At 42.6% G+C, this 27,233-nt stretch overlaps 1 protein-coding gene across 1 annotated transcript in view; it reads left to right on the forward strand.

The window, feature by feature from the left end:
- LOC127049501 (uncharacterized) overlaps window positions 1-26,995 on the forward strand; it is a 40,743-nt gene extending 13,748 nt beyond the window's left edge. The window contains exons 5-14 of the mRNA XM_050950339.1: window positions 7,903-7,971; window positions 8,272-8,311; window positions 11,238-14,198; window positions 15,597-17,327; window positions 18,506-18,571; window positions 20,530-20,630; window positions 21,944-22,008; window positions 22,807-22,958; window positions 23,256-23,408; window positions 25,912-26,995. Of these exons, the coding sequence (XP_050806296.1) occupies window positions 7,903-7,971; window positions 8,272-8,311; window positions 11,238-14,198; window positions 15,597-17,327; window positions 18,506-18,571; window positions 20,530-20,630; window positions 21,944-22,008; window positions 22,807-22,958; window positions 23,256-23,408; window positions 25,912-26,246 (5,673 nt within the window). The 3' untranslated portion in view covers window positions 26,247-26,995. The remainder of the gene's footprint in view (window positions 1-7,902; window positions 7,972-8,271; window positions 8,312-11,237; window positions 14,199-15,596; window positions 17,328-18,505; window positions 18,572-20,529; window positions 20,631-21,943; window positions 22,009-22,806; window positions 22,959-23,255; window positions 23,409-25,911) is intronic.
- The last annotated feature ends 238 nt before the right edge of the window (window positions 26,996-27,233 follow it).

Below are 27,233 nucleotides of genomic sequence, written 5' to 3' on the forward strand. Positions count from 1 at the left end.
TCTCTTAACATCTATAAAATCACTGAAGCAGTCTAAAGGGGCCCTGAAAGTCCCGGGTCTGGCTGGGGGAGGGTTCCCTAATACAGACACTATGGAAGATTGCTTTAAAGTTGCCCTCTGAGGACCCACTCCCTGGCTTTTGGGTAGGGAGCAAGCTGGGGGCCAGAGGGGACATGTGAGGCCATAGCATGCAGCATTGCAGCCCATAGGGCAGTCCCAGGGAGGATGCTGTAACTTAGGCAATGGCTACACTAGAGAGCTTACTGCAGTGCAGCTGCATCAGAGAGCTCTCCCGTCAGCTTACCTACTCCAGCTTACCTACGCCAGCGAGCAGCGGTAGCTACGTCAGCGGGAGACGCTCTCCCGCCAACATAGTGCTGCCCACACCAGCACTTATATCGGTGTAACTAATGTCGCTCAGGGGGGTGGTTTATTCACCGACATAAACTGCAGTATAGGTATAGGCTTAGAAAGACCCCAGAGCTGTCTAAATTATGCTGGGGACTTCTACAGCTGCTGGAGCACTGCAGGATCATGGAGGAGCAAGGCTGGCTTAAGTCACCATAGACTTCCTCTACCCCTCTTTTGGCTGCAAGTTGAGCACAGCTCAGAATATCATGCAAAACCACCTAAGATGTAATTCCAGCTCTGACACATACAGTATGGCCTTGGCCAAGTCCCTTACCTTCAGTGTCCTCAGATGTCAAATATTAATTGTACCTAATTACCTGCCTCACAGGAGTCTTTTGTATTCATTTTCTAAAGGTGCAGCGGCCAGTTCCATGCCGCTGTGGTGTTCCACAATGCAGTGTTCTGAGAGGGGACAGGTACCAGAGATCTCCACCAAGCTACAAGACTGAGGCAACCAAGCTACAAGACTGAGGCAAATTCTGTTCTTTCCCTATATAGAGTGGGTATCATTATTGGTTTTTAAAACTTCATTAAATGGCCTTATGGTTCCAAAGCCATTAGGGCTGTCGTTAATGCTCAGTGCTCCTTTCCCCCAAATCCTCTTTCAGGCTGTCTCCCACTAGGCTTTTAAAAAGTCTCTTCACTTGACCATTTGTACTTTGCCCTAGCACTACCTTCCTGTGCCATTACCCACAATGCCTCTGCATCACTTAGCATGGGAATTGCTTCTATCAGAGCAACACACCTAGGCAGCGGGGCATGGGATCTCCAGCCACTCTCTTTTCTGCATAATAGCCTATTAGTTGGTTAAATCTGCTGTTCCCATAGTTTAGCCAATTGGCCCAGAGACCCACAAACAAGCGTTTGGGGACACACAAGCAGCTTCCACACTGTTCTTTGTAAATAACCTTTTATGGGTTGGCATCAGTGACTGGATCGCATTGACTCATTTAGTGAGTTTTTGGGCAAATCTGGCAGAGCAGCAGTTTTCCGACTACAATTAGGGGTCTTATCTCACTCATGACATTGCAGGTCATTTGATGGTATAAGACAGCTTTCAGACATTTATGACGCAGGCCAAATTTGAACTACTACTTTAGATGTGAAAATTCTGGATTATATTTCAAATCCCAAAAGCAAGCCAATCCTCCCCATCCCTCATGCTGTTATCTGGTGCATGATTTTTGACTAGTGAGTTGTGAAACTAGCACAAATTAAATTACATTAATGAGCTGTAAACATCCTGTAGCTACAATCTAACCTCAGAGCTAACATCTAACTCATCACAGTTGGTATTATTAGCAACCAGCTCTACTTTAATGGATATCTGTGCTGAAGAGATTTCCAAAAAACATAGGTTTCTACACAGTCTGTAGTTCTCATACCTGATAGGTCTTGGACTCACTTTACCCAGCTTTCTTGATGCTGGAAAAATGGCTACCCCATCAAAAAAGATAGAAGAGAAAAGCCCCCGTTAAGAATATCCTACTACTATTGACAAATCAGGATGCTATTCCAAGACTGTGTTGCTAATCATGTGCAGCTCATCCATTTCACAACGCCTGGAACTTCTCCACATGAGGAAACCGCTGTTGTAGGTGCTCTGTCAACAATTTTTTTGCTTGCATTCAACAGTCTTTATTTCAGACTAACCTTGCCAACAGATCAGAGCTGAAAAGAAACAGATATTCCTCCTAGCAAGGAACGCAGACTTTAAATTACCCACTGCATACCAGTTTCAGCTCTGCTTTGGAGCCAGCTCCTTGTATACTGGCACTATATATTTACGTGGTTTGCTAACAGAGCTACTCGGTTATTGCCATTATACAACTTACTGTCCTCTTCAAGAATGTGCATTCTGTCTCTTTTTTTTTATAACGAAAACATACAAGTGTTAAGCTTCTTACTTGCCATTGAAAATGATTCAGCATGTAAATATGACGAATTTCAGGAGATTACTATAGCTAATCTTTAAGCAAGACTCTGCCTTGTCATAATGCTATGACTTCCTCTCATAGGTAATGAAGACTCTGGTCTTCCAGCTCTGGGAAAATAAACAATAGACTATTGACAAACAATTGCTTGAAATTATCAGAAAGCCCCGAGAAAACAGCATCACTGTAGATTTCTGTTCCAAAAACCATCATTCTTGTTTATTTTATGTATTTATCTAGCAGAAAAAAACTAAAGCACTAGTTCTTCCTGGAATCTGAAGACTGTAAAATGTGACCAGGCTTTATTTAGTGGCATTACAAACGCTATTAAATAATAAAGTAGATAAAGCTACGTCATGTGCATGGAAACTGGAGACTCATTCCTTTAGCATGTTAAAACTACTCTATACATAGCCTAATGACTATATTACTAGGAACAATTTAGGTGGATGGACTAGGGCCCATATCCTCAAAGGTATTTAGGCCCTTAGTCCTGGGTCAAGGTGACCAAGGTTTGTCAAATCAATGATCCATGCAATAAAGTTATGCAATATTTCTTGAGAAATCCCTTATATTTCATCACATCTAAGATCTCTGAATTTTGCAAATCTAAAACAATTCCCTCTAAGCAATGAGACAAAGAAATGGGAGTTGCAGCTGATGCTTATCTCAGGGTAGGTAATGCAGAGGTTTCTCAAGAGGGAACATTTTGCATATGTGTATAAGAGAGTAACTACTATAGCCACAAAATAATCAACTAAAAATTGAGAGCCAAACTGTCTGTTGGCATAAATGAGCATAGTTCTTTTGGGCTGTCCATTTACAACAGCATAGACATTGGCCCAAAGTGTTTCTTTTAGCTTTCGCTTAGAGCAGGTTGAAATTTTTTCAATGGAAACATTTTTGCCCACTCCGCCTTGCAATACCTCTCTCCAACGTCTTTGGACAAATCTGCTGCAAGGCCTACCTTGAAACCACGTAACTCAATCCAATCAACTTTGAATTAAGTTATCATTAGCAAGTGTCAACTTCGAAGAACCACGTTTAAGCCAGCAATTTAAAAAATATTCAGTACTTTTCATATCACAGAGACTATTGGTCTTTGATTCCCGCAAAATATCAAAAACAACCACACACAGAAGACCACTCTTGAGAAAGCTGACATGGGTCAAATGTCCTAAAAAGACATATGCAGTGTTGTTGTAGCTGTGTTGGTCCCAGGATATTAGAGACAAGATGGGGGAGGTAATATCTTTTATTGAACCAACTTCTGTTGATAAGCGAGACAAGCTCAGAAGCTTCTCTCTCTCACTAACAGAAGTTGGTCTAATAAAAGATATTACCTCCCCCACCTCGTCTCTCTGAAAGACATTGTCACTAGTTTATGGAAAATTCGAATAAAATCCTTCTAAAAATAACTGTTGGGAAAAGGTCCAGCCCAAACAACGGGAAAAAAAACTGTTGCTCAAAACATTTATTAATCAGCAAAATAAAAATAAACTCAGACTTATGATAAATATCATCTATGCTTTCTCACTTACTAAGCTAGAAACAGAAATGCGCAAACAAGCCAATTACAGTAAACTTCCTATTTTTAACTGTGCTAAATAGGTCACACAGCTTACGAAATCTAAATCTTGATATACAACAGTTGCTTTAAAGCTTATCAAGATGAAACCCTTATAAATTTAAAAATTTTTTTTGGGTCTGTGCACCCATACAAGCTATTCTCCACAAAACCAGTAGTTACCTCTTCATGGACACACACTTAGTACAGAAGCGCAAGAGATGGGACAATTCACATTTTCGAGAGTGCAAAGATAACATACATGATTATGGATGGAGAAATCTCACTGACAGAAAAATTCCAGATTCTGATGGAAGTTTTAACTGAAAGAACCAGACATATGCATCCACTGACAGCAACCAGAAAAATGAAGATAGAAGAGGAATGACAGATTGCAAAGTATATTTATCTATAAAGCAGGAATAGCCTGGCTGATTGCAACCTCCTCCTTTCTGGCTTTGACAAATACCATTCCCCCTCTCCGCCTCCCCTGCCCTCCAATCTATTTTAAACACTGCTGCAAAGACCATCTTCTTGGCTTGTTCTTTCAACCTTGTCACTCCCCCAATCCTTTGTATCCCTCCATTGGTTCCCCATTCTCTGCAGCACGAAACACATTATTTTTCGTTATTTTACAAGTCCTTCCTGTTGTAACCCCATCCTGCCTATCACCTCCTATATTCTATTCAGTCGTTGACTCCCACTTCCATTCCACCAATGATACCTTTGTCAACCATCAGCCCAATATTCCCACAAGCTCCTTCATGCTTTCTGCTGGGCCACCCCTTTTGAATGGGAGGAGCACCCTGTAAAAATCTGCCCGGTCACTCCACTATCCTCCTTCAAATCTCCTCTTAAAACGCACCTCCGTTGTGATGCTTATAAAAGCCTTGATAATGATTCGACAGCTAGTGTACAGTTGATCACTGCTATAACCTCAATGTTACCTTGTACCTCCCTCCATCCATCTGACGCATCCATCTGCTGTCTCTTGTCTTTGAGACAGGACTGGTTTTGTTGTTGTGTGTGTGTACAGAGCCCAGCACAATGGGGAATTAGTGCAATATACATAATAGAAAAGCCGAGTCCTAACACCTTCAAATGGGGAAGCCGAGCACCATGGTGGCTGAATTCCTTATCCCTGAGCCCAAACCTCATCTTCAGCAGAGCACACAGACCCTGAGTGAGACTTACACACATGCTGAACTGTAAACCCTGGGAGTCGCCCAGACGTCATTCAGTCGTTATTCATGCAAAACTCCCAGTCAACCAGTGCCTGACATCCACACTTGGGTAAACTCTTTTAAAAAAATAATTTTGCCCAAACTAGGATTTCAGATTTTGGGCCCTGATCCAAAGCCCACTCAAGTCAGTGGGAGTTTTCCCTTTTATTTCAGTGGGTTTAGGATCAGGCTACTGTCTCACAGCTTAGTTCAGTTTGTGTTTATCCTCCCCAATGTGTATTTGTGCCGTTGCCTTCTGCTGAATGGAATGTCAGACTTGCTCAACTGTGCTTGGTCCAGTCACACTCTAGTGGCTAAGTACTGACACCTTGAAAGTGTGGCTGATCTAATTACTCACTAGAGGCTGCAGACTCCAGAGAGTATAAAATAGAAGCCTTAATACTGTTTCACAAGTGAAACATTGTGTGTCATTTTGGCCTCTACACTGACTTAAACGTTTATGTGTCTTCTATTGGGCTCAAGAAGATGGACCTTGCCTTTCAACATAGGCGCTAGGGCCCAGAACCACAAAGATATTAAGACTCCTAACATCTATTGATTCCAGTGGATGTTAGGAGCCTGCATACCTTTGTGGAGCTGGACCTAGAGCAGGAGTGGGCAAACTTTTTGGCCTGAGGGCCACATCTGGGTATGGAAATTGTATGGCGGGCCATGAATGCTCACAAAATTGGGGGTTGAAGGGCAGGAGGGCTCCAGCTGGCATTGCAGGCTCTGGGGTGGGGCTGGGGATGAGGGATTGGGGGTGCGGGACGGTGCTCCAGGCTGGGACTGAGGGGTTCAGAGGGTGGGAGCGGGATCAAGGTTGGGGCATGGGAGGGGTTCGGGGGAAAGGCTCTGGGCAGCACTTACCTCCAGCAACTCCCAGGAACAGCGTCATGTCCCCCCTCCAGCTCCTATGAGGAGGTGCAGCCAGGCGGCTCTGCACACTGCCCTGTCCGCAGACACCACCCCTGCAGCTCCTGACCAATTGGAGCTGTGGGGCAGCACTTGGGGCAGGTGCAGCATGTGGACCCCCCTGGCTGCCCCTATGCATAGGAGCCAGAAAGGGGACATGCCCCTGCTTCCAGAGTGGTTGCAGAGTGATGAAAGACCCTGACCCTGCTCCCTGGCTGGAGTGCCAGAGCGGGGCAAGCCCCAGACCCCACTTCCTGACGGGAGCTCGAGGGCCAGATTAAAATATCTGGATGGCCGGACGTGGCCACTGGGCCATAGTTTGTCCACTACTGACCTAGAGGCTTATATATTTAGATCCAGATGTCCTGGGTTTGAGCAGATGATCTGACCAGGGCTTCATTACATCACCATGAATGTCTCATAGGTTACTTCTAGTAAGTGTTATGATCATTATAAGTGCCTTTCATTTCAAACAATCCAAATGTACCTTACAAATTGCTATAAGCAGGGATCACTTCGCTTGCCAATGAAATATAACCACCCCGAGCCAAAGTACAACTGCTTAGGTCATGATCCTGCCCTGAGCTCCATGCAGGCAGTCCCTGTGCCCCCAATGAAGCCCCACTGAAGTCAATGGAGCTGTGTGCAGATGCAGAGGTCTGCTCAGATGATGCAATTTTCAGACTAAGGGCCTAAATGAGTTAGGTCCTGATCCTGCATGGATCTGTGCACAAGTGCAGGAATCCACCCACACAAAACTCATTCCAAGAGCAGGGCCATCAGCTTTTCCTTCTAAGAACCAGACCCTGCTGTAAAGAAAACCAGATCAAACACTGGCTTTACCACCACCCTGGATTTTTAATTGTGAGTCCCGTCAAGAGAATAAAGAGATGTGCAGTTACCTGAACATCAGCTGTGACAATTTGAAAGATTTTTAAAAAAATTAGGATTGACCTTTTAAATTGACACTATCAGGTTAAAAACTCTAATTGCCTTGTGTGTGTTACCAATGACATGTTGAGAGTATTACAGGATAAAGAATTTTAAACATCTAATTTACATATGCCTATTTGCTTTTTGTGCTTCTTTCAGTTTATACAATGGGATAAGATTCATTTGTGTTTCAAGTCTGATTCCCTTTCTCATCCACTAGCATAATGCTGCCATGCCTGGGCTACAAACACAGGGAGGGAAAGATGTACATCTCAGCTTTCACTGACAGCTGGTTTAAAAATGTTATTGAAAACCTTGATGTTTATAGTAGGTTTTATAAAAAACTTAATTAATTTTTTTCTAATTTTGGCCCCCCAGCTTGCTTAACTGTATGGATGTGAATAGTCCCCATTAACTACTCAGGTGTGTAGAGTTAAGCATATGCCAAAAATGTTAACAAGGTCAAAGTCTTTGTTTGGTATAAACCTCCTGACAGCGTCCCTTTAAATAACTCATTGAAACACACAGTAAAGTCCTCCAGCAGCAGGAGAGAATCTTTAAATATGCATTATAGTTCATTCCAAATGAAAGAGCTCTCCTCCTAAGGAACGCTACTGGGCAGCTCTGATTAGATAATAGACAACACTTGAGTAGACAGGAAGTGCATAAGTTAGTTACCTCTCCCCCTACCCCTTCTATAACAAGGGGGTTATTCTCCAAAGAGGGAGGGTGAGCTGATGAACCAGGAAATCCAGAGTTTGTCATACTAGTTGTGTCTGGGGAGACCTGGTTGTTTATTCTCTGAGAGGGAGTTTTGGTTTGTTTTCTTTCTAATGTAGGTTCTCAGTAAAACTTTGCCATGAAACCTTTGCTTTTCTCAGTATTTCCACTCCTTCTATTCTTGTCTTCCCTGGGACAGGTATTTAATGAGCAGGTTCACTTGGACTTAGTGAAGTCCAGCCCCAATGTGACTAAAGCTGAAGAGAGGGTAAGTACTAGAGAACAGTAGAAGGTTTGTCCTGAGTATAAATATGTAGACCACCCTCTTTCCCCCCCCCCCCCCAATAATGCAGTAAACTAAGCTCTCCAGTGTCCAGTCTCTGTTCCTCTATCAATCCCACTTTCCTCTCTACTCCTCATACACCACAGATGGAAACTAGAAACCATCAAAGCTAGTTTTCTATAACCTGGCAGAAGTAGTGATCAGCTGCTACAAGGCTTTGGTTAAAGTGACCATGAGTAAGGAGATTTTCTTGTAACAAGAACTAACCCTCTGTTTTCTTTACAGGCAAACTGGTCCCTGCAAGAGTCTCAGGAGGTGAAACTAGGTAAGAATTAAATTTTAACTACACCGTTATTGTTTAAGCCAAGTAAGGTTTCAGTTAAGTCCAAAACTTGCACATTCCCTAGGCTTTGGAATAAAGGCCAGCAGTAATAAAGATGATTGCAGAACTTGCATATTGCAGAGTGGTATTTGGGGTACCTTATGTCAAGAGCTATGGAAAAGAAAAGTCCCTTCTCCATCCCCAAACTACAAAACACTTCAGAGATTCTTATTGGAAAATTGGTGCCTTAAGGAAGAAATGCTTAATTGCAACTAATACTATTCCCTCAAACAATCAGTAAGTCAGGTGGCAGAGCCAGATTGAAAAAACAATCCTAGGTCTCTAAGTTGAACATACATGAAGCTTCATGGGCCCTTCTTTCTTCAAGATATTTTTTTATGGCAAATGCTGAACCTTTTCCTGCCCAAGGGATGGGTTTTCCAGCTCACTGAGTAGCGTCTTTCTACCACTCCTAGTTTAACCCTTTTTTTTTTTCTTCACCAAAATCTAATGGCTTTCCAGCTAGATTACCCCCTCTTAAAATGATGAGGACTCAGAGTGGGAAACAGCCCCCCAAAACTACTGAACTGATGTCAGTTACTGGGCCATCTGCTCCAAAAATTTCCCCCTCTGTATTGGGTGTGTTCTGTAGCTCCTGTATTATGAATCCTGCTGTAAGTATAGAATCAGAAGTAAATCCACCCTCACCCACCGCATCATTTTATGGCAGGCCTCACCAAGTGGTGCTGTTATAGTCTTCCAAGTACTGTTCTTTGCTGTGTGAGCAAGTTTTGAAACCTGGCAAGAGATGCTGTGGTGTTGCTACTTGTTATGCAAGGCTCTGTGTAGAGACAGGGTCCCAGGAGAAGGAGCTGTGCAAGCAGCAGGAGAGTTTGCTTTTCTGCTGTGATCTTCCTGAGGCAAAGCTCCTCCCTAGGAATGGGGTATTGGTGTTGGGCTGAGAATCCTTGAAGAATGGATTTCTCTGTGTGCTGTCTGACAATCTCATTTCAGGACTGGTGAATGAATGTAAGTAAAACAAATTACACTTAGACTCTGTCACTGATTTTTCTCCTCCTCTTGGAAGCTGCTACTGCTCATTAAAGGGGAGACACCAGTATTGGAAGGGGCAAAGATGCATTTTTTTGCCATCTTTAGCTCTCTGCACCAGTATGTGCAGTATAGCATCACTGCATTCATCTTAGTTAATTTAAATACTCTGAAAAATACTCCAATGGAATGCAATGCAATGCTTGTGGGGTTTTTTATGGCAGCAAAATGCTGTGTCAAAGGAGCGCAATTAGATATCGAGCGTTCAAATCAAACAGGGCTCATTTCCCAATTGTAGTGCAGAGATAAGAGACTAAATGGATTGTCTCATCTTCTTGTCAAAGGGCTCGATGAACTTACTGAAGCAGTTGTAAAGCTACCTTGCTCAACAAAATTGTGCCTTAATAGCCCTTGCCTCTGTTTGGGGCCTGTATACATGGAAGTGTTTGGGTCAGCACATGTTAACCACTTCACTCCTAGTGAATTGTGTTTGACTTTGAATCTAAGTGAAACTGCATTTTTACGACCTTGCCTAATGCTGACAATGCAAGTGGCAATTCACCAAGACTCATTTGTTTGAACGTTTAAAGCAGAAGTTTATATAGACTAGGCAGTCTCCCAAAAAAGCTTAACTGCAGTCCATGTGACACAAGGCACGTCTCGAATGCGTGGTGCATCCAAATAGCATTCGCAGCTACACTGGAATCTAAGGTCCCATAGTGATCTGGGTAAATTTGGATGTGTCAAATACGGTTGCTCAGTGATCTGCAAGTTGCAGCAGCATCTCCAGGCAGTTAGAGAGCTTTAACCTGCTCTTCAGACATTGGTTCATATTAAAAAGCACTGGGTAACTTGTCTCCCAATTCAGGCAGGGGGACATGCTTTCTCACTGTTTGCTTCTAGATGCTACCAGTTCCTGCCTTCAGTGTCCAAATCCCCTATCCCCAAAAGTAAAATATCTGGCTCAGTTACCTGAGAAGCACTGGATCACATGGAGCACTGCTTACTGATTCCATTTCTAACCTTATTGACCTCTGAATACCTAACTAGCTCTTAGTTTTGTACAGCTGGGAAATGAGTAATTCTTAGAACCATCCCAGGACTGGAGGTAACTTTCCTTAAATCACAATAAACCTAGATATGGATTGTCTCTAGCTTTCCATCTTCCTATACGAATTGGAAAGCTTCAGAGCTGTACTCTGGGGTGTGATCATTCTATAAAACATCTTTGGTAACTCAAGCCCAACCCATGTTAGCCTAAGACTTTCTTTAGAGATAAGGGTATGTTTACACTACCATATGCCAGCAAACCTTATGTTGCTCAGAGGTGTGAAAACTCCACCTCCCGGAGTGACATCAGTTATGCCAGCATAAGCAGTAATGTGCACAGTGCTATGTTGGCAAGAGAGAGCTTCTCCCGCTGACATACCCACCGCCACTCATTGGGGGTGGATTAATGATGTCGATGGGGGAGCTCTGTCTTGTTGGCCTAGAGTCTCTACATGAGAGAGCATCAGTACAGCTGTGCTGCTGAAAGCTTGCTAGTGTAGGCATGGCCTTATTTTCACACTCCTCTACTTCCCAAGCCACAGCAGCTGAGCCCAGATCCTCAAAGGCTTTTTAGGTGCTTTGCCCATTGATTTCAATGGGAGTTAAGCAGTTGAATAAGCCTGGGGACCTGGGACTTGGCTCCTAGCAAATTACTTGCATGGCCTTTTTAGTGTAAGGGAGTCTTATAATATACCTGGTCACTGAGGGGACAGGTGCAGGGGAGGGTGAAGAGCTTTGTCTGAAGCAGGACAGTGGAAATGTTTCTGAGATGAAGGAACACTTTCTGGGAAGGCTTCAGCTTGAATCTCTCTCTCATCTTGTCTTCCAGAGCTTGGGCTCCCTTGGATGTTGGTGTATGTCCCTGTGAGAAGTTGCCATAGAGTCCTGAAGGAAAAGCTTGGGGAGTTTTCTCCTCCAACATATAACCACTTTCAGCTAAATATTTGGTGCAACTGGACCATATGGGCAGGCTCCAGAAAACACATAATCATTTATATCAAAGGATTTATGACCAATGAGGACTGTGACAAAAATGAGGATAAAATCCTATTTCAAGGAGTCTCTTCATTAGTAGGGAACACTGTCATCTATGCTTGTTGGAACAAGAAGATTCATGTCTTTGCCACCTATGCCCGGGCTGTCCATGTAGTATTTCTGATGAAGTATTCTTCAAACCCTAAAAACAAATACTTTAAAGGAAAGTATTATATATTCAAACACCGTGACATTGACTCCTCTTCTGAAGATATCTTAGTTTCTGGACCCCCTATTCCAAAATCAAAGAAAACTAGTCACAGCACTCCCAGATTTAACAAAGTATCAGTAATATACCATGGAGAGATTTCAGATAATACAAACATTAGTACAGCTTCAAGTACTGAGAATCTTAACAAGACAACTGTACTTAATAACACAGGGTTATTACAGGTAGGGGGTGAAGGTCAAAATGTCACAGTTCTTGAAAATTCTCTTCAGCTTATACCTCAGCATGGTGCAAGGATTCAACCTTTCAAACCAGAAGCTCAGAGCTTGCTGGAGTCTCTCAATTTGTCTACAACATCGATGGACAAAGAAAAGAGTCTTGGCATAGGAAAGTCTTTTGGAAGACTACCCCAAACTGCAGCACCTGATATCAGGGAGCTGAGACCCTCAGAGAGTGAAGAGGTCCTGGTGGACTTTAGCAAGATGTACAGGCTAAAAAGTCTTCCAGGCTTTCATTCTGAGACTCCTTACTTAAGTGTTTCTCATCTAACTGACCCCTTGAAATCTATGGAGTTAGAAGGACCAGAGAGCCAAATGTCCTTCATACTCACTAGTTTGAAGCAAACTAATATGGGAGATTTACAACTGAAAATAAATCCAACACCTCTGAGTTACCCTGTCCTGGACTTGTATTTGCATTCCCTAGCCCATGACAGAGTAGAAACCATAGGAGACAATGAGATTGGCTCTACCCCTTCCCAAAGTCTCAGCATGGTTACCTTGGTGAATGACGAAAATCCTTTGCAGTCAAACATCTTGGCTTATAAAGTGATGAGCAGTCACAGTGATAGCCTTGTGAAAGGTTCATTGCCTAGCCTCAGAATGACCAATCGGGATCAAGTGGTGCTTGGTGATCAGTCACAGCCTGAGACAAGGGGAATGGATAAAGCTGGAAGTTACCAAGTAAGTTTGACTCAGAGGGTCAGTGGAGATAAGTCTGTAACTGAACTGGATCTGAGAACAACGAACCTCAAAACTATTGACCCTCTCGATGTTTCTGTTCTGGAAAGTTCTATGGAAGTAATTGATCAGCCAGAAATCACGTTGGTTACTGCAGCACCATATGGTTTGTCAGACAGTGAGCACCACTTGAGGCTCCAAAGCAGTCAACATGTGGATTCAGCTTCTATAGAACTAGAAAGCATCCTTCCAAGTACAGAAGCGTCCCTGCATCTCACTGCTGAGGTAAATGTGTCAGAGGTGCTCTATTTGGGCATGAAAAGCAGCCAACAGGTGGGCCTGGTTACAGGACTGGAGTCACTTCCAAGTACAGAAGTTTCTCTTCCTCCAGCTGCCTCAGAACTAACGCTCACCCCAAGTACAGAAACCTCCCTTCCTGTCCTTCTCACGGAACTGGAGCCAGTCATCCCCTTCCCGCATACAGAACCATCCCTTTCTCCAACTGCCTCAGAACTGGGCCCTCTCCTCTTCCCAAGCCCAGAAGTGTCCCTTCCTGTGTTTCCCACAGAAACAGAGCCTGTCACCTCAGCATTGGAGCCTGTCATCCCTTTCCTAAGTACAGAACCATCCCTTCCTCCAGCTGCCTCAGAACTGAGACCTGTCCCCTTCCCAGGGACAGAAGTGACCTTTCCTCTGACTGCTGTGGAACTGGAGCCTGTCATCCCAAGCAGAGAAGCGTCTCTTCCTCCAGCTGCACTTAAAAATGAGCTCCATTTGAGAACAAAAAGCAACCACTACATTGACGCTGACACAGAGCTAGATCATATCCCTCTAAGTACAACTGTGCTGCTTCATCCAGCTGCTCAGGAGGAGGAGCTGTTGGAAGGCAAGCCTCCCTCAAAGCCACACAGTGACTGCTATGGGGCTCCAGCTGCTACAGAACACAGACATGCCCTCCCAAGTACAACACAGTCTCTTAATTTCTTTCTTCAAGAAAAGAAAATAGGTGTCCAACAATCAATGCTAAAAGGTGAGAGAAAGGAGAGCATCCATGAGGCAGAAACTGCACAACCTGGAAAGGCTGGTGAAAGGAACTTAATCACAAACTTCATCACTGGCAACTTCTTCTCAGACACCACTCAGCTGCAAGCCTTAAAACCAGAACCTGAGCTTGGACGTCTTAGATCTGAGGGCCATACAAGTAAAGTTTCTCCAGTAACTGAGTACCTCTCTAAAATACCCTTAGTGGTAACAAGGATGGATAGAGTAAAGCAAAATGAGCTAATGTTTAAAAATGGTCTTATGACCTCTAACACGAGGGCTACTCCACCTCTGGAGCACATAGCCATGAATACTCAAGTTAAATTGACTGATCCCGTAAAGGAGATCAGTAACATAACACTGAAACAAATATTCCCAGATACCACACAACCTCATGAAGTGCAGCGAACCACTGAGTGGAGCAGTGCCTCTCAGAGCTCTGCTAGTGCGTATAGTAATGCTCTGACTCCAGCTAAGAAACTGGCACTGAAAGAGAGCATAGCTTCACATCCTGTCCAATCGTCTTCTGCTCGCGCACCTGAGAATGCGTCAACTTCAGAAGCAAGACTCCTCCTGAACTACATTGGTATGTTTAACGTTTACTGTGTATCTAGGTAAATCTTGCTGTCTCTTGGTTTAAATCATGAGCAATCATGTGGCTGGGTTGAGGAGTGGGGGATGCTATGGATTCTGTAGCCCTCTGCTGTTAAACTACTTTAGCAGTACTCTACAGCATGCACACGGTATTTGATGCTGAATTAGAAGTTTCTGTACACACTCATCTGATGCTGAATGCTTACAACTGCTGTGCAAAGTATGCAGTTACCGGCTTCTAATTTATTCTTGTTAATGCTGATCAATTCAGCAGATGAGTCCAAGAGAAATATGAAAAATAGGAGTTTCTTTGCACTAACATGCAATCTAGTCTAGGAATTCTAATGACTGGGATTGTGGAACTGGCATCCTAGCTGTAGTCTGAAGGGACAGTCGGGGAGTGTTGGTTTCAAGTTTCATTTAGTAACAACTAGGCAGCCCATGTGCCAAAATTCTTCCTCCAACCTAGTCTGAAGGGCATCGCGTCCCCTTTTGAGTGCCCATCTCAATTGGCTCTAATAGAATAACAACTTTGTGTTTCTCTCTCTCTCTCTCTCTCTCTCTCTCTCTCTCTCTCTCTCTCTCTCTCTCTCTCTCTCTCTCTCTCTCTCTTCAATCTAATTTTGGACCCCAGTGTTCTTGTGACTTGTGACTGGCATTATTGGAAGCCTGATCGTTTGTGCCCTCTTGTGATCACCAAAAAGGGTGTTTGGGCTCTATTTGCTTCCTCCTCTGCAGACTTCATTGTCCCGTCAGTCCTGAGAGTGTGAGACTTTTTTGAACTTATCTTGTTCCTCACCAGTCCTGTCTCGGGTGTCCGTGGCAAGGTTTCTTACACTAAACCTCTTTGCTACTGCCAGATCCTGATGACCCGGGGGACAGATTCTTGCTATCCAACTAGCATGGCTCTTGGAGCTGGCTGAAGTGCAAATATTTGAGTAGCTTGACTGTTTCAATTAATCAAACAAATGATTTACCCAGCAGTCTGCCCAACTATAGAGCTGGTGGAAACAATTAAAAATTAGACTGATAAGTTGTCTCTGGTCATAATGAATAACTTGACCAACTCTATCCTTAACCATTAGAATTTTCCTCAATTAGGAAGGGGTAACTGAAGAAACAGTGCAGAGAACTGGCAGTCATGCCTGTTAACATAGCTAACCAAGAGCCCCAGGAATAGTTTTACTCTCTCTTCAAACTTTTTTACAACTTAAAGCAAGAGAAGGTAGAAAAACAACCTGGCAGTAGGAATGACCTCAGAGACAGGTCTCTTCCTATAGTGGAATTAATCGGCTTTGCTTGTAAACAAGGTTTCTTTGTTAAAGTTTCTAGAATGAAGATTGATATTACTGATTTTCTTTTCCTTCCATGCATTATCCTTCCTCCTCAGTGCCAAAATTACCTTGGTTGTTGCTGTATCTTCCTGTAAGAAGTTGCCACGTCACCTTGAAAGATGAAATTGGGACATTTTCCCCACCGGCACATAGTGGTATTCAAACCAACATCTGGTGCAACTGGACCATTTGGGCAGGCCCCCAAAAACACATCTTGATTTACATAAAGGGATTTCAGGGGAAGGAAGATTGTGATGAAAACCCAGATAAAATAATTTTTCAAGGGGTCTTGTCAAGTGTGGAAAGAAAAGTAGTCTATGCTTGTAAGAACCAAGGTACTCTGATCTTTGCTACTCAAGCTTTGGCTGTCCATGTTGTGTTTCTGTCCAAGGGCAATTCCTTAAACCGTGAACGCAAATATTTCAAAGGACAGTATTATGTGTTCAAAGACTATGAAACTTCAAGATCTACTGCAGCTCCTCAAGAGCCAGTTCAGAAAACAACTAGGAGAACTAAGCACGGCAGTATCCGATTCTACCCTAAATCACCCATAAAACACTACAGAGGTCTTCTGGATTTTGTAAAGACCAGCACAGCTCATAATGAAAATCAACAGCTTAACAAGCTTCCTATGTTAGACAAAGAAGGTTGGCACAAAAATGGAAGCTCAACAAGACTAGAAACTTTAAGATTTGTTCTTGGGAACAACACACACATCCCTCTCTTAAAAGCCATGGATGACATGACCTTCAGCACTCATGATCTGAAGTGGCAGCAGTTTATGAAATCTTTGGATAATGAAAACAGTAGGGAAGAAAAACATTCGGACTTTCTAATGGTAACCCCAGCATTAAATATATTGAGGCTAAACATCCAAAATGAGAGAGAGCAAACTATTGCTTTCAGTAAACTTATGGACAGGCCAACAATCCACTCAAACCCGGTCTCTGAGACTCTGCATTTAAAGAAGCCCATTAAATCTGTGGAGATGCAAAGTGTCAAAACAACCAAGTCAGTAGGACCCCAGCACAACTCAGTTGCTCTCTGGAGACCAGCTACTATGGAAGACCTACAGACAGAGGCAATTCAAGCTGTGCATAGAGATCCTACTCCTCATCATGTCTTGCAATCTCTGCAGGGCACATGGGAAAAGCAAAACATTCGAATGACCTCTTCTCAAAGCTTTAGAGCTGCATTGATCAAAGATAGAGAGGTTCTCCAGTCAAACCATGTGAATGATGAGAGTGTGGCCAGTCATCCTGCTGCTTTTGTGGAAGACTTCCAGTCTAATGCAGGGCTGAGCAGGGACAGTCAAGAAGTAACTGGTCTGGTACAGTATGTGATGAACTTGGAGAGCAGCATTCAAGAAAGTCATAGTGAACATCAAACACCCATAAAGGGAAATGACAAAGGTGATCTGTACATGAAGCCAGCTTCTGCCCTCAAAAATGTTAAACTTAATGTTGATCCTCTTATTTTGGGAACTCCTAAGAAAGTTCTCAAAACAGAGTCCATCCTGGTTACTGTAGCTCTACCCAACATGCTGGATGTCTCTAGCAGTTACCGTGCAGAGACCACTGCTACTGAATTCAAACCTGTTTCCCTGAGCAGCACCAGAAATGGCCTGTTGGGAAAGACAGCTGCTGCTGCACACCTTGGCACTCCAGGAACCCAAGACACAGAACCTCCACTGATCATGAGCACAAAATCACCTCCTTCCTATGCTGCTTCTGGTGGAGTATCAGACACTGCATCCTTGAAAATAGAACATGAGAGAGATTCCTTTGGTAAGTACTTGCTCTAATCAAACTTTATGAATAAATTATCTACTTGGATTGGCAGATATATGGTCATGTTAAGACAATAACAAAGACAGTGTTTCTAGTGTCTATGGGTGTGGCTTTTTTATTGCTTCAGAAAGATGCTTCCTGTCAGGGTCAGAAATAACTTTGGGAAGTGTTGGGTGACTTGACATGAAGATTTTCACCATCCCCATTGCTTTGAATATAAACAGCACATCTCCCTATAAACCTCTTCTGTGCCTAGCTGTGTCAGAGGAAGGAAAGTGTTTTGTTTTGTCTTTTTGGTTTTTTTGGTTTGGTTTTTTTTTATGCACTAGACATCTAGGCCTAGCTTCTTCTCTCAGCATTTAGCGTTTAACAGGACTTGGGCCTACATTTGTGCCATACTTGTTGAGATTCTTATACCAACTCTCCACAGTTAAAACTGCAATGGTCTGCATTTGTCGGCTTGTTTTCTTCCCTCACCTCTTCCAAAACCCACTCTTTGGCTTGTCTCAAAATTCACAGGTTTGGTTTGTAACTGATGGGTGTTTTCCCTACCAAACTTTAGTGAACCTCGACTTTTTAGATGTCAGAGTCCAACATCTTTGAACGCTCCTGCCACTTCATGTGATGGGGAGAAAATTTAGGGCCTGCCTATGCTTCCCTGAAGTCTGGATTAAGGGAGTGCGAATAGTTGAGCACCAGAGTGCTATGCTGTAGCTCCCCCATGTGGATGCTGTGGTTATGAATGTAAAAGTCTTGAGTTTGCACTAACTCCAAACTGTGGGGCAGAGTAGACATGCCCTTAGTTTACTGGCCTCTCGTGAAGATCCAACACATGGTACCAGACTCTAGTTTATTAAATAGAACTTCTGTACTTAGAGCAGTGCTGTGGTACAGCTGCTCTAGCAAGTTCAAAGCAACACTGGGAAATCTCTTTAGGCTTTTGATGTGTAACTTGTCTTTTTGTGTGTGTGTACTTGTTTTTTAAGACCAGCTCAGGACTCTTCATTGCAGAAGCACCTCAGACTGTAACCTGATCACTAGGCCTATTCTTTATAAAGTATCACTAGCACAAATGGCCCTTCTATTAAAGTTATAATTGAATAGTAAAACTGTGTTCTTCCCTTTTTAGCTTTACTCAATGGTTTACCAAATTGGCCTTTCTCTCACTCTGACAGATATGGCTTCCATCTTCACCTCTCTTAAAAATGATACCACGCTGGAATCCCAGCACAATCCTGGAGGTAACTGACTTGGGTAGGGGAAGCGTTTTATCATGGGTGAGGTTCTGAAATATGAGACAAGCATTTAACATTTGACCAGAAACCAGATTAAAGCTGGGACATTAACCACTTGCTTCCAGCTAATAGTCATAAATTAGAACTGAAGACTTGTCAGGGTTTTTAATGATTGATGAAATATGAACAGTAAAATTATATGGTGTATACTACAGCAGAATACAATGCCCTTGATAACTAATGAAAAGCAGCTGATGCCTCCAAGGATGAGGAGGAAGGAGATGGGGAGCCTGTATATGACATTAGGTTGAAAGCCTTGAAGTGGAGTCCCTTACTAGTCTCATATCTTCTGTGGTCACAGCCAGACCCTGTCAGCAGATTATATAGTACTTCAGAGGTAGGCTAACAAGAACCACCTACCAAACCAAGCTAATTGTGCCTAACGCCTGCTGGACCTAGAAAAATCCCTGAAGTAAAAGCAGGGGCAGCAGAGTTTCTTACCCAGGGCCAATTTGGGGGTGTGGTGCTGTCAACCAACACATCCCCTCACAATCGGTATAAATTACTAAACAGATTGGGCTAGATAGACCAAGATCACAGCCCAAGGCTGGATACACCTGTCCTCATTTGGAGCTTAGACTTTAACCAGTATGGTGGTGATAGAATCTTTCGCAACACTGTTCTGTAGAGCCCCAGGCCAGGGTTGTGATCCTGAATTCCCCCCTTGACTTTGACAGGAGCAGGATTGCAATTAAGGTTGCTTATCTTCATAATTCAATGCTTGAGCTGCATGCATAGCACCTGCATGTGAGGTCTGTTGGTTTATTATCTTTGTGCTTATGTATATGCTGTTTCCTTGAACACTTAAAGAAACTGGTGCTCGTTCATCAGTAGTTATTTGTGCAGTGTGCCAATGGACCTTCATTTATTGTCCTTTCTTTTATAACTCACTGGAGATTTCTGATCTCGTGGGAACAGGACAGGGTGAAAGATGCTTAGTATCTCATTTATGCCTTTTAAAAAGGAAGTCTAATATAAGCAAGCAAAAGATCCCAAAGCATGATTCCTAAGAGTAGGTGGATACTGCAAAAATTTTCCCTGGATACTTAAGAACTAGATGCAGTTGTATTCATGCACTTGTTAGTTTATGAATAGTGTGAAATTTTTTTACCAGCCTGACTGTTGGGAGACAGCAACTTTAATATCTCCTGTTCAAATGCTCTTAGAAAGTCAACTTGTGTTCCATGAATTTGAGCCAGAAACCCAATCAAATGATGCTCATCCAATTGGGGAACAGATATAAAAATCTGTCCCTTGCATGACCAAAAGCAACTTAAAAAAAAAAAAAGCTGCAAGTCAAATTGTGAGCAGTGAGCCAAAGAACCAACCTGCACAAATAGTCAATCCTAATTTTTTCTAATATTCATTCATATATGAAGAGGGTAAATGACATTGTAGCAAACATGCATCCAGGTAGTCTTAACTTTAGCATCCTATCCAATTTGCACTTGCAGCATTCTGCCTACCTAAACCACCCTCTGTGCAGCTTTACTTAAGAGGCAAAAATATCATGTTAAACAGCTTGTCATCCCAAAGGAGACTGCCTTGTTGGTAGCGAGTGGAAGGCTACAGATTGACTGACTCTGAAGTGCACAGTGTGTAACCTTTCTGGGTGAAAAGGCGTAAATTCTTGCATAACACTAACATTACTGCATAAATAGTAACTTAACTTGTGATTGTCTCAAACATTGTTCTGTCTGTGTGGCACAACTTCTAAAAGGATCAACCTAATATGGCACTGATTGACTTATTCAAGAAAGTTCTTGGTTTAGCTCTTCCGACTGCATTCTATCCCCCTGCTGTGTGTTAGCCGGAACAGTTACTTAAATCATAATTACACAGCTAAATTCAGTACAACTGAAGCTCCTTGCTAAGGTCTTATTGGGTTTTATTTCTTTTGACAGATGTCTTGTTTGAAGTAACTAGTGAAATTGAACACAAGGGATGGATCCCACATAGTGCAGATGAGCTGAAAAAGGCTCTCATGGAATCCATTAAGCTTCATGTAAGATGGATGTGTTATGTTGTGCTATTAAACTGCCTTGAGACAAGATCATCCCAGTGCACAGTCCCTCTGTGGCTCTCTGATGTCCCAGCTTTCACAGCCAGAGACCTTCTAAATGCCCCTTTCTGTGCATCTTGCTACCATATGCTAATTTTGTTCCAAAACTAACCTTGTAGTGTCTAGTCTAGTGTCTTGCCTCCATGCATTTCTGACAATACTTAGTCTATGGTAAATTTTCAATGTACCATAAAATTCCCATCTATTAGCTTGTAATATGATACAAAGATCAACATTCGGACAACATAAGATCAGTTTATCGCCTTAACTCTCAATTTCTTCTTAAAAATAAAAACCCGCTACAGTAGCTGTCATCCAGTGCTACTTAACTTAAGGAGAGCAGACCTACAAACATTCACCTTTAAGGCTGCTAGATGTGGCTGTTTTCAAGAGACCCTGTTCCTCTATAGGAATGAAGTTATAACTGATCAGTTCTGTGGCACACAGGACTGGTGTCTAATGTCTGACATTTCAGAGCTGGGACTTACATTTACATTGAAGTCTCAGCCATAGGTCATATACTCCAGGTTGGGTAAACTGGCTCCATTGAGGATTTATACTGACTTTTGCTACTGCTATAGCTGCACTAGTGTAGACAGGCAAAACTGCTGTCTTCAGTGGGTGCAGCTTATCTAGCGTCAAGAACCAGTAAGATCCACCCACGCAGATAGCAGCTTTATTTGTCTTTGCTAGGGATTTGCACCACTGCAGCCACTCCAGTGGCTAGCTAGCTGATGGCTGGAATTGGGCAAATTCCCACTGAAGATAAGACCTCAGCATTTGGCATTAACACAGCTACTCTAACAGCATTCACCTCCTAGCCTGACTCACTGCAAGGAAGAAACAAGTACAGAATCCTCCTGGCCTACTGTTTGTAGTCAAAACAGCTGCCACATTTACTACAGGATTTAATATTTTCCAAGATAAGGTACTCGGGGGACGGGGAGGTTACAATTCCCCCTGAACTTCTCATATTGCTGTATAGGAGTCCAAACTAAAGGAAGGCAGGGAGTGGCCTGGCATGGAAAAGGGTTGAGAACTGGTCTAGAGGACAGGTGTCCTGTGTTCTTTGGAAGACTCCTCTTAGAGTGGTGACTAACTTTTCTTCCCTGGGGCTACCACCCATCTATAGAACCACTAAAATACAGACCCCTGTCTTTGTGAGGAAGTCTGAGAGTAGGCTTGACAGTAGTATTTGGCTAAGCTTTGGCCATCCCCTTATGAAAATTAACATTCTGCATTCTGTTACTTTGCAGGTACAAAAGAACCTGAAACTCTTGGTAAGCAAAGTCAATGAAATCAAGTTAAAGGAAATCAAAAGGTATGGCTGGCTGACTGTGTGACCCCTACACCCACTCAAAATCACTTATATGCAATTGATGTAGTGTCTTATCTAGAACTGTCATTTTTCATAAAAGGAAAATTTAGATGCTAGTTATCTGCTCTAACTTCACCATCCCTCCATCTGCCATGATCAAGCAAGACTTCTACTTTGGATTGCAAATATGGCTTTTCCTGAGAGTAGGAAAACTTTTTTATACTTCAAATTGGCTGTAGTATGCAATCCCATAGGAATGAGATGGCAAAATTAATGCCTAAGGTAGTGTTGCACGGAGGCTTTATTGGTGTAGATTAAAATGATTCTGAAAGTCCCTTCCAGTTTCTGGTTGAAATTTAGAACACATGGTGGTAGAAGAAGCCTCCGAGGGTAAGTTGTTTGTGTTTTGTTTTTTTTTTGTTTCTCCTCCCCCCAGCCACTTCATCTAGGACATTAAGTAAACCAAGCTAAGGCTGGTTGAGACTGAAAGCTTTTGGTCTAATGGCCAGTCTGTGGCCTAGTGAAAAATGAGTCTAGTGGCTTCAGTCCAGCTCCATGTGGACAGGTTTCTCAGTCACAACTCCCCAAGAATTGAAAGGGGAAAGGACAACAAACTCCTCTCTCCCCTTTTTGGAAGTAGTCCCTCTAGGGTTGAGACATACATCAGAGGAAGAATCTAGTACCTCATCTGTAGATAAATGGAAAATGACTTCCTACTGTAGAGCCTAGTTCAGTAATAACATGTACACAGATGGACGTTTCTCTTCTCTGCTTAGCTGAAGTTACTTTGCTTTAATGCAGGACAAATGACCTAAAACCAACATTCACTTTCTGGTTACACTTAAAACCAGAGGAAAGGAATCTGTCTGTCTTACTCCATTCTCAACTGAATGATCTCATTGGCAAATCTGTGGGAGCTGAGAAGTTGCAGATGGCTTTATTGTCAGTTAGAGGTATGTGCTTTGCATTATTGAACTGTTAAAAGCTACTGCTGCTCCTTGTAATGGGCTTACCAATCAACATGATAGATCTGGCGTGGGGAAAAGGAGATCTTGAGTAAAGTTGGCTTGGAGCACTGTATGTATGTGTAACTTGATTCTTATGTAGCCTCGTCTACATTTTAAAAATCTGGATTGGGGTGGGAATAACACATTAGTTCAAGGTGACTGATATTTCAAGGAAATCCTCTTTTGAAGAAGCACTTGTGTAGCTCTACGGTAGACGTGCTGCACCTGTTCTCTCCACTGCAGATGTGAATGAATGCAACTCTGGAATTGGAATGTGTGGTGATGAGGCTGACTGCCTCAACGAAGATGGCACTTACTTATGTCGCTGTAAAGAAGAGTACGAAGATCGCTCTCCGACAAAATCTGGCACGCTGTGCGTCCGCATTCCACAATCAGGTAGAAGAGACAGAATTATACTGATCTCCTTTCTTTTGAGTAGTGCTGCATCTTAAATTTTGCAGCTTCATGCTCTTAAATACCATTTCAAATACAAGTACTATGTATATATTGACACCACACAACTGAATGAATTAATCAGTTACTGTTGTGACAACATATGCCACATGAGTTCTTCATGTCCAGACGCTTACTCTGAAATGCTCTCAACAGGTATGAGTAGCAAGAACTGTTTAAATACAAGGACCTCACAGTAAGTGGCTAATCTCTTGACTTTAGTCCTTTGTAACAATAATCACTATGAATCTTCACTTTTGTTTAAATGTGGATTAAGTTTGATTTTCGAAACAACTCTGTTGCTGAAAGAATTCAGTCTTTGTGCCTAGCCCCGAATGAGGCAGCAAGGAACCTTTCCCATTTCTTTGCAAGGACTATCAATGCTGGCTGTGTCCGATGTACTCTAAGTTCTCCGTGAGAAAGTAGAACTCCTACTTTGGCTTATTATCTTAGCATTAGATCTATTAGAAATCAGTTTAACAGAAATCAGCCACTCTTTAAGTGAGGCTGAGTGCCCACTGAGGGGTTTGTATCAATTTAAAAACCACTTTAATTTGCTATTGTTAAGAGCAAGATTCTCCAGTGGTAAATTGTAAGTTAGGAAGAGACTCCTCTTCTCCTCCCCACCCCCAAGCTGTTGAAAACCAAATTTACTCTTAAAATTCTAACGATCAAACCTATCTACACTCTGCTGAGCAGGCTGAGGAACAATACTGTTAGAACTTTCAGGGCTGGCTGGGCACAGTAATGTGAGGTAGTAGCCAGTACGTGAAAATAGTGTTTCAAAATCCAGCATCAGAGGGGTAACCGTGTTAGTCTGGATCTGTAAAAGCAGCAAAGAATCCTGTGGCACCTTATAGACTAACAGATGTTTTGGAGCATGAGCTTTCGTGGGTGAATACCCACTTCGTCAGATGCATGTAGTGGAAATTTCCAGGAAATTTCCAGGATCCAGAGATCTACTTGCTATGACTTGTCTTCCTACATTCTTGCAGAGTTAGAACTTGAATTTGGCATATGGGTTTGCAAAAGAATTGGCCAGTGGGACTGAGGAACCCTAATCACTACCCCACATTGTCTTGGAATTGTTCATATTTTAGTGGAACTCTGCAGATGACAGCAAGAAAGGGGTTCAGATTATTCCAGTGTGTACACAACTCTTGGGCCTAGTTGCATAAGTCAAAACAGATGGCATAAATTGTGGGTCAGATTATAACTAGTCAATGTAATCATGCCAAATAGTTGTACATTGTTAATTTAGCCTTTCCTTTGTTAGCTAACTCTTCTCAAATTAATTGACTTCTGAAATATTCAGAAAAATTTGCCAAACCATTTAACAAAATTAGCTGGCTTCAGATGCCTTTGCCAAAAACACAAGGCAAATGAAATTATGCCCATATTCAAATATTCATGAATCCTTTTATTCAGCCAGTTCTAGTTCTAACCAAACTTCCTTTTTTCTATTTATTTTGAATTTTTTTCCAAAACTAGCAGAACAAAATGTACTATAAATCCCACTGAAATGTTTATAGGGAATAAATGGGCAGTTGAAATCAATGGAATAAATTGCCTAGGGAGGTTAAATATCTCCAGAGATGGAGATTCCACAAGAGTAGGTTAGATAAATGTCTATCCAGGATTGTTTAGACAGTATTTGGTCCTGCCATGAGGGCAGGGGACTGGACTTGACCTCTTGAGGTCCCTTCCAGTCCTAGAGTCTATGAATGCCCATGTGCTACCAGGTGAGCTCCCCTCTCTCTGCTATGAGAACTAGAATAGATAAATTGGGTCTCAAATTGTAATGGATTCTAAGTATTGCTAGTGGGGCTCTACCTCATTAAGAGAATCAGAGTAAAACATTATGCTGGGTCTGGAAACCATTCATAGGTCTCAATTCTTCTGCCAGATAGAGGATTGAAGTGAGGAGACCACTGCCTTTGTCCCAGACTACATCACATCTATCGCCAGTAAGAAGCTGCAATTGGACTTTTGCAGTTATAGCAGAGCACAGAGCAGTTGCTTCAAAGGTGCATGCAGTTAATGAGTAAAAGTCAGTCAGCTAACTGGCTTAGAAGCCAAAGTCCCATATATATTTCTTCAATGTCTCCAAAGGAAGACAAGGTGGGCTAGATAACAACATCTTTTACTAGACCAACTTCTGCCTCATCCACTTCCTCTAATATCCTGGGAGCTACCAAACATTGCATGCAATAATGGCTCCAAAGTCACTTTTGAAAATGGAATGTGAGCTATTGAAAGTCACTAGGACTTTGGTTCCTAAGTCATGCGGCTTTGGAAAGTCTTAGCGAAAGGCACTGCAGTGGAGGGTCATTCTGAATGTGGTTTGCCTTCAGACTAAAAGCCCCACTGGCAGTTAGTCTCTCAACACAAGACCCATAAACTATGGTGTGAGGCTGAATATATAGACTGCCGTCTTTCTTTGTAGGTATTGGTGGTTTGTTCAGCTACCTGGAAATTCTAGTCGGTACCACAGTATTCTTCATCTTCATCCTTGTGGTGGTGGCAAGCAGTCTGTGCGCAATACTCAGGAAAAGATCCGCAAAGAAGGTTTGTATTGAGGAGCCGGTTGCAAGTGGAACACCTTCAGCACAGTCTCAGCTGCCTGTATCTTCTATCGATCTGAGTAACCTTGGTGACCACCTGATCCTAGATCCCTTCCGGCCAAAGCTCAGAGCCAAACCCCCAGAATGGACATCACAAGTGCGAGCCCACCCAAATGAGACTTACAGAATCTCCTTTGAGCAATCTGAATGTTTGTAAAGCAAACCTATGCTGAAAGTTTGAGTTTTTTCTACGGATTGCCTCTTTACCATTCATGAACTGAAATGGTCTATTCCTTTCAACAGAACTCAAACAATCCTGGATCTCCTATGCTTGTTTCTGTTGGCTGAAGTGAACAGTGCTGTGGCTCAAAAGACTTATTTTGGTTCTTGGTCGGATTCTTGACCCCTGTAGTGTCTGTAGGTTTCATATCACTGATTCTTTGTAACTGGAAGGAGTTGTTTCTGCAAACAGCTGGCCTGCAAATAAAGCTGTTATCTCACTCTGCATGGAAAATGTACACCTTGCGTACTATTGGTGTTAGATGCAAGGAGTGGGGAAGGACGGAAGACTTCAGTTAGCAGGAAACCTGAAAGGATTATAGTTTTTAAGAAAGTTAAATGCCTCTTGTTAAGCAAATATATCAACTGAAAACCTGAAGTAAACTAAAGCAGTACCAGGGCAACTCTAACTGTATTGCCCTTGGTCTTCCTGCCACCTCCTTCCTTTTTTTTTTTCTTTCGCTTGTTACCTGGGCACTCTGCAGTCCATCTTGCTTTCTTTGCCATCAAATCTAATCTTATGTGTACATGTGCTAATGTAAAACAATTTTACATAAAGGTGGTGTCTTTATAACAAATGTCCCATCTTGTCTTACCTCTAAACTCTAGCTGTACAGAATTCTAGCTTCATAATTTTAAATGAGAACTTCATGGAAATGACTTGTCTGAAAATAATGAGGTGTTGTGCTTGAAATTTTATGGGGGGGTTTGGAGGAGGGCTGAAATCCTAGTTAGCATGTGTGGGAGGGGAGAGGATCTTTGTCTTATCCTTGTCATTGCACTAGAATAAAATAGACTTTATAAAATGACTGCAACTTAATTGTGAGGCTCTGAAGGCAATGAAAGAATAGCCTTTTTTCAGGCTTATTTCCTGTTGGAGCTGCTCAGCCTCTAAGTTTCCTCTTCTCACATCCTATCTCTGTCT

The sequence above is a fragment of the Gopherus flavomarginatus genome, chromosome 4 (genome assembly GCF_025201925.1).
Source record: "Gopherus flavomarginatus isolate rGopFla2 chromosome 4, rGopFla2.mat.asm, whole genome shotgun sequence".
Lineage (NCBI taxonomy): Eukaryota > Metazoa > Chordata > Testudines > Testudinidae > Gopherus > Gopherus flavomarginatus.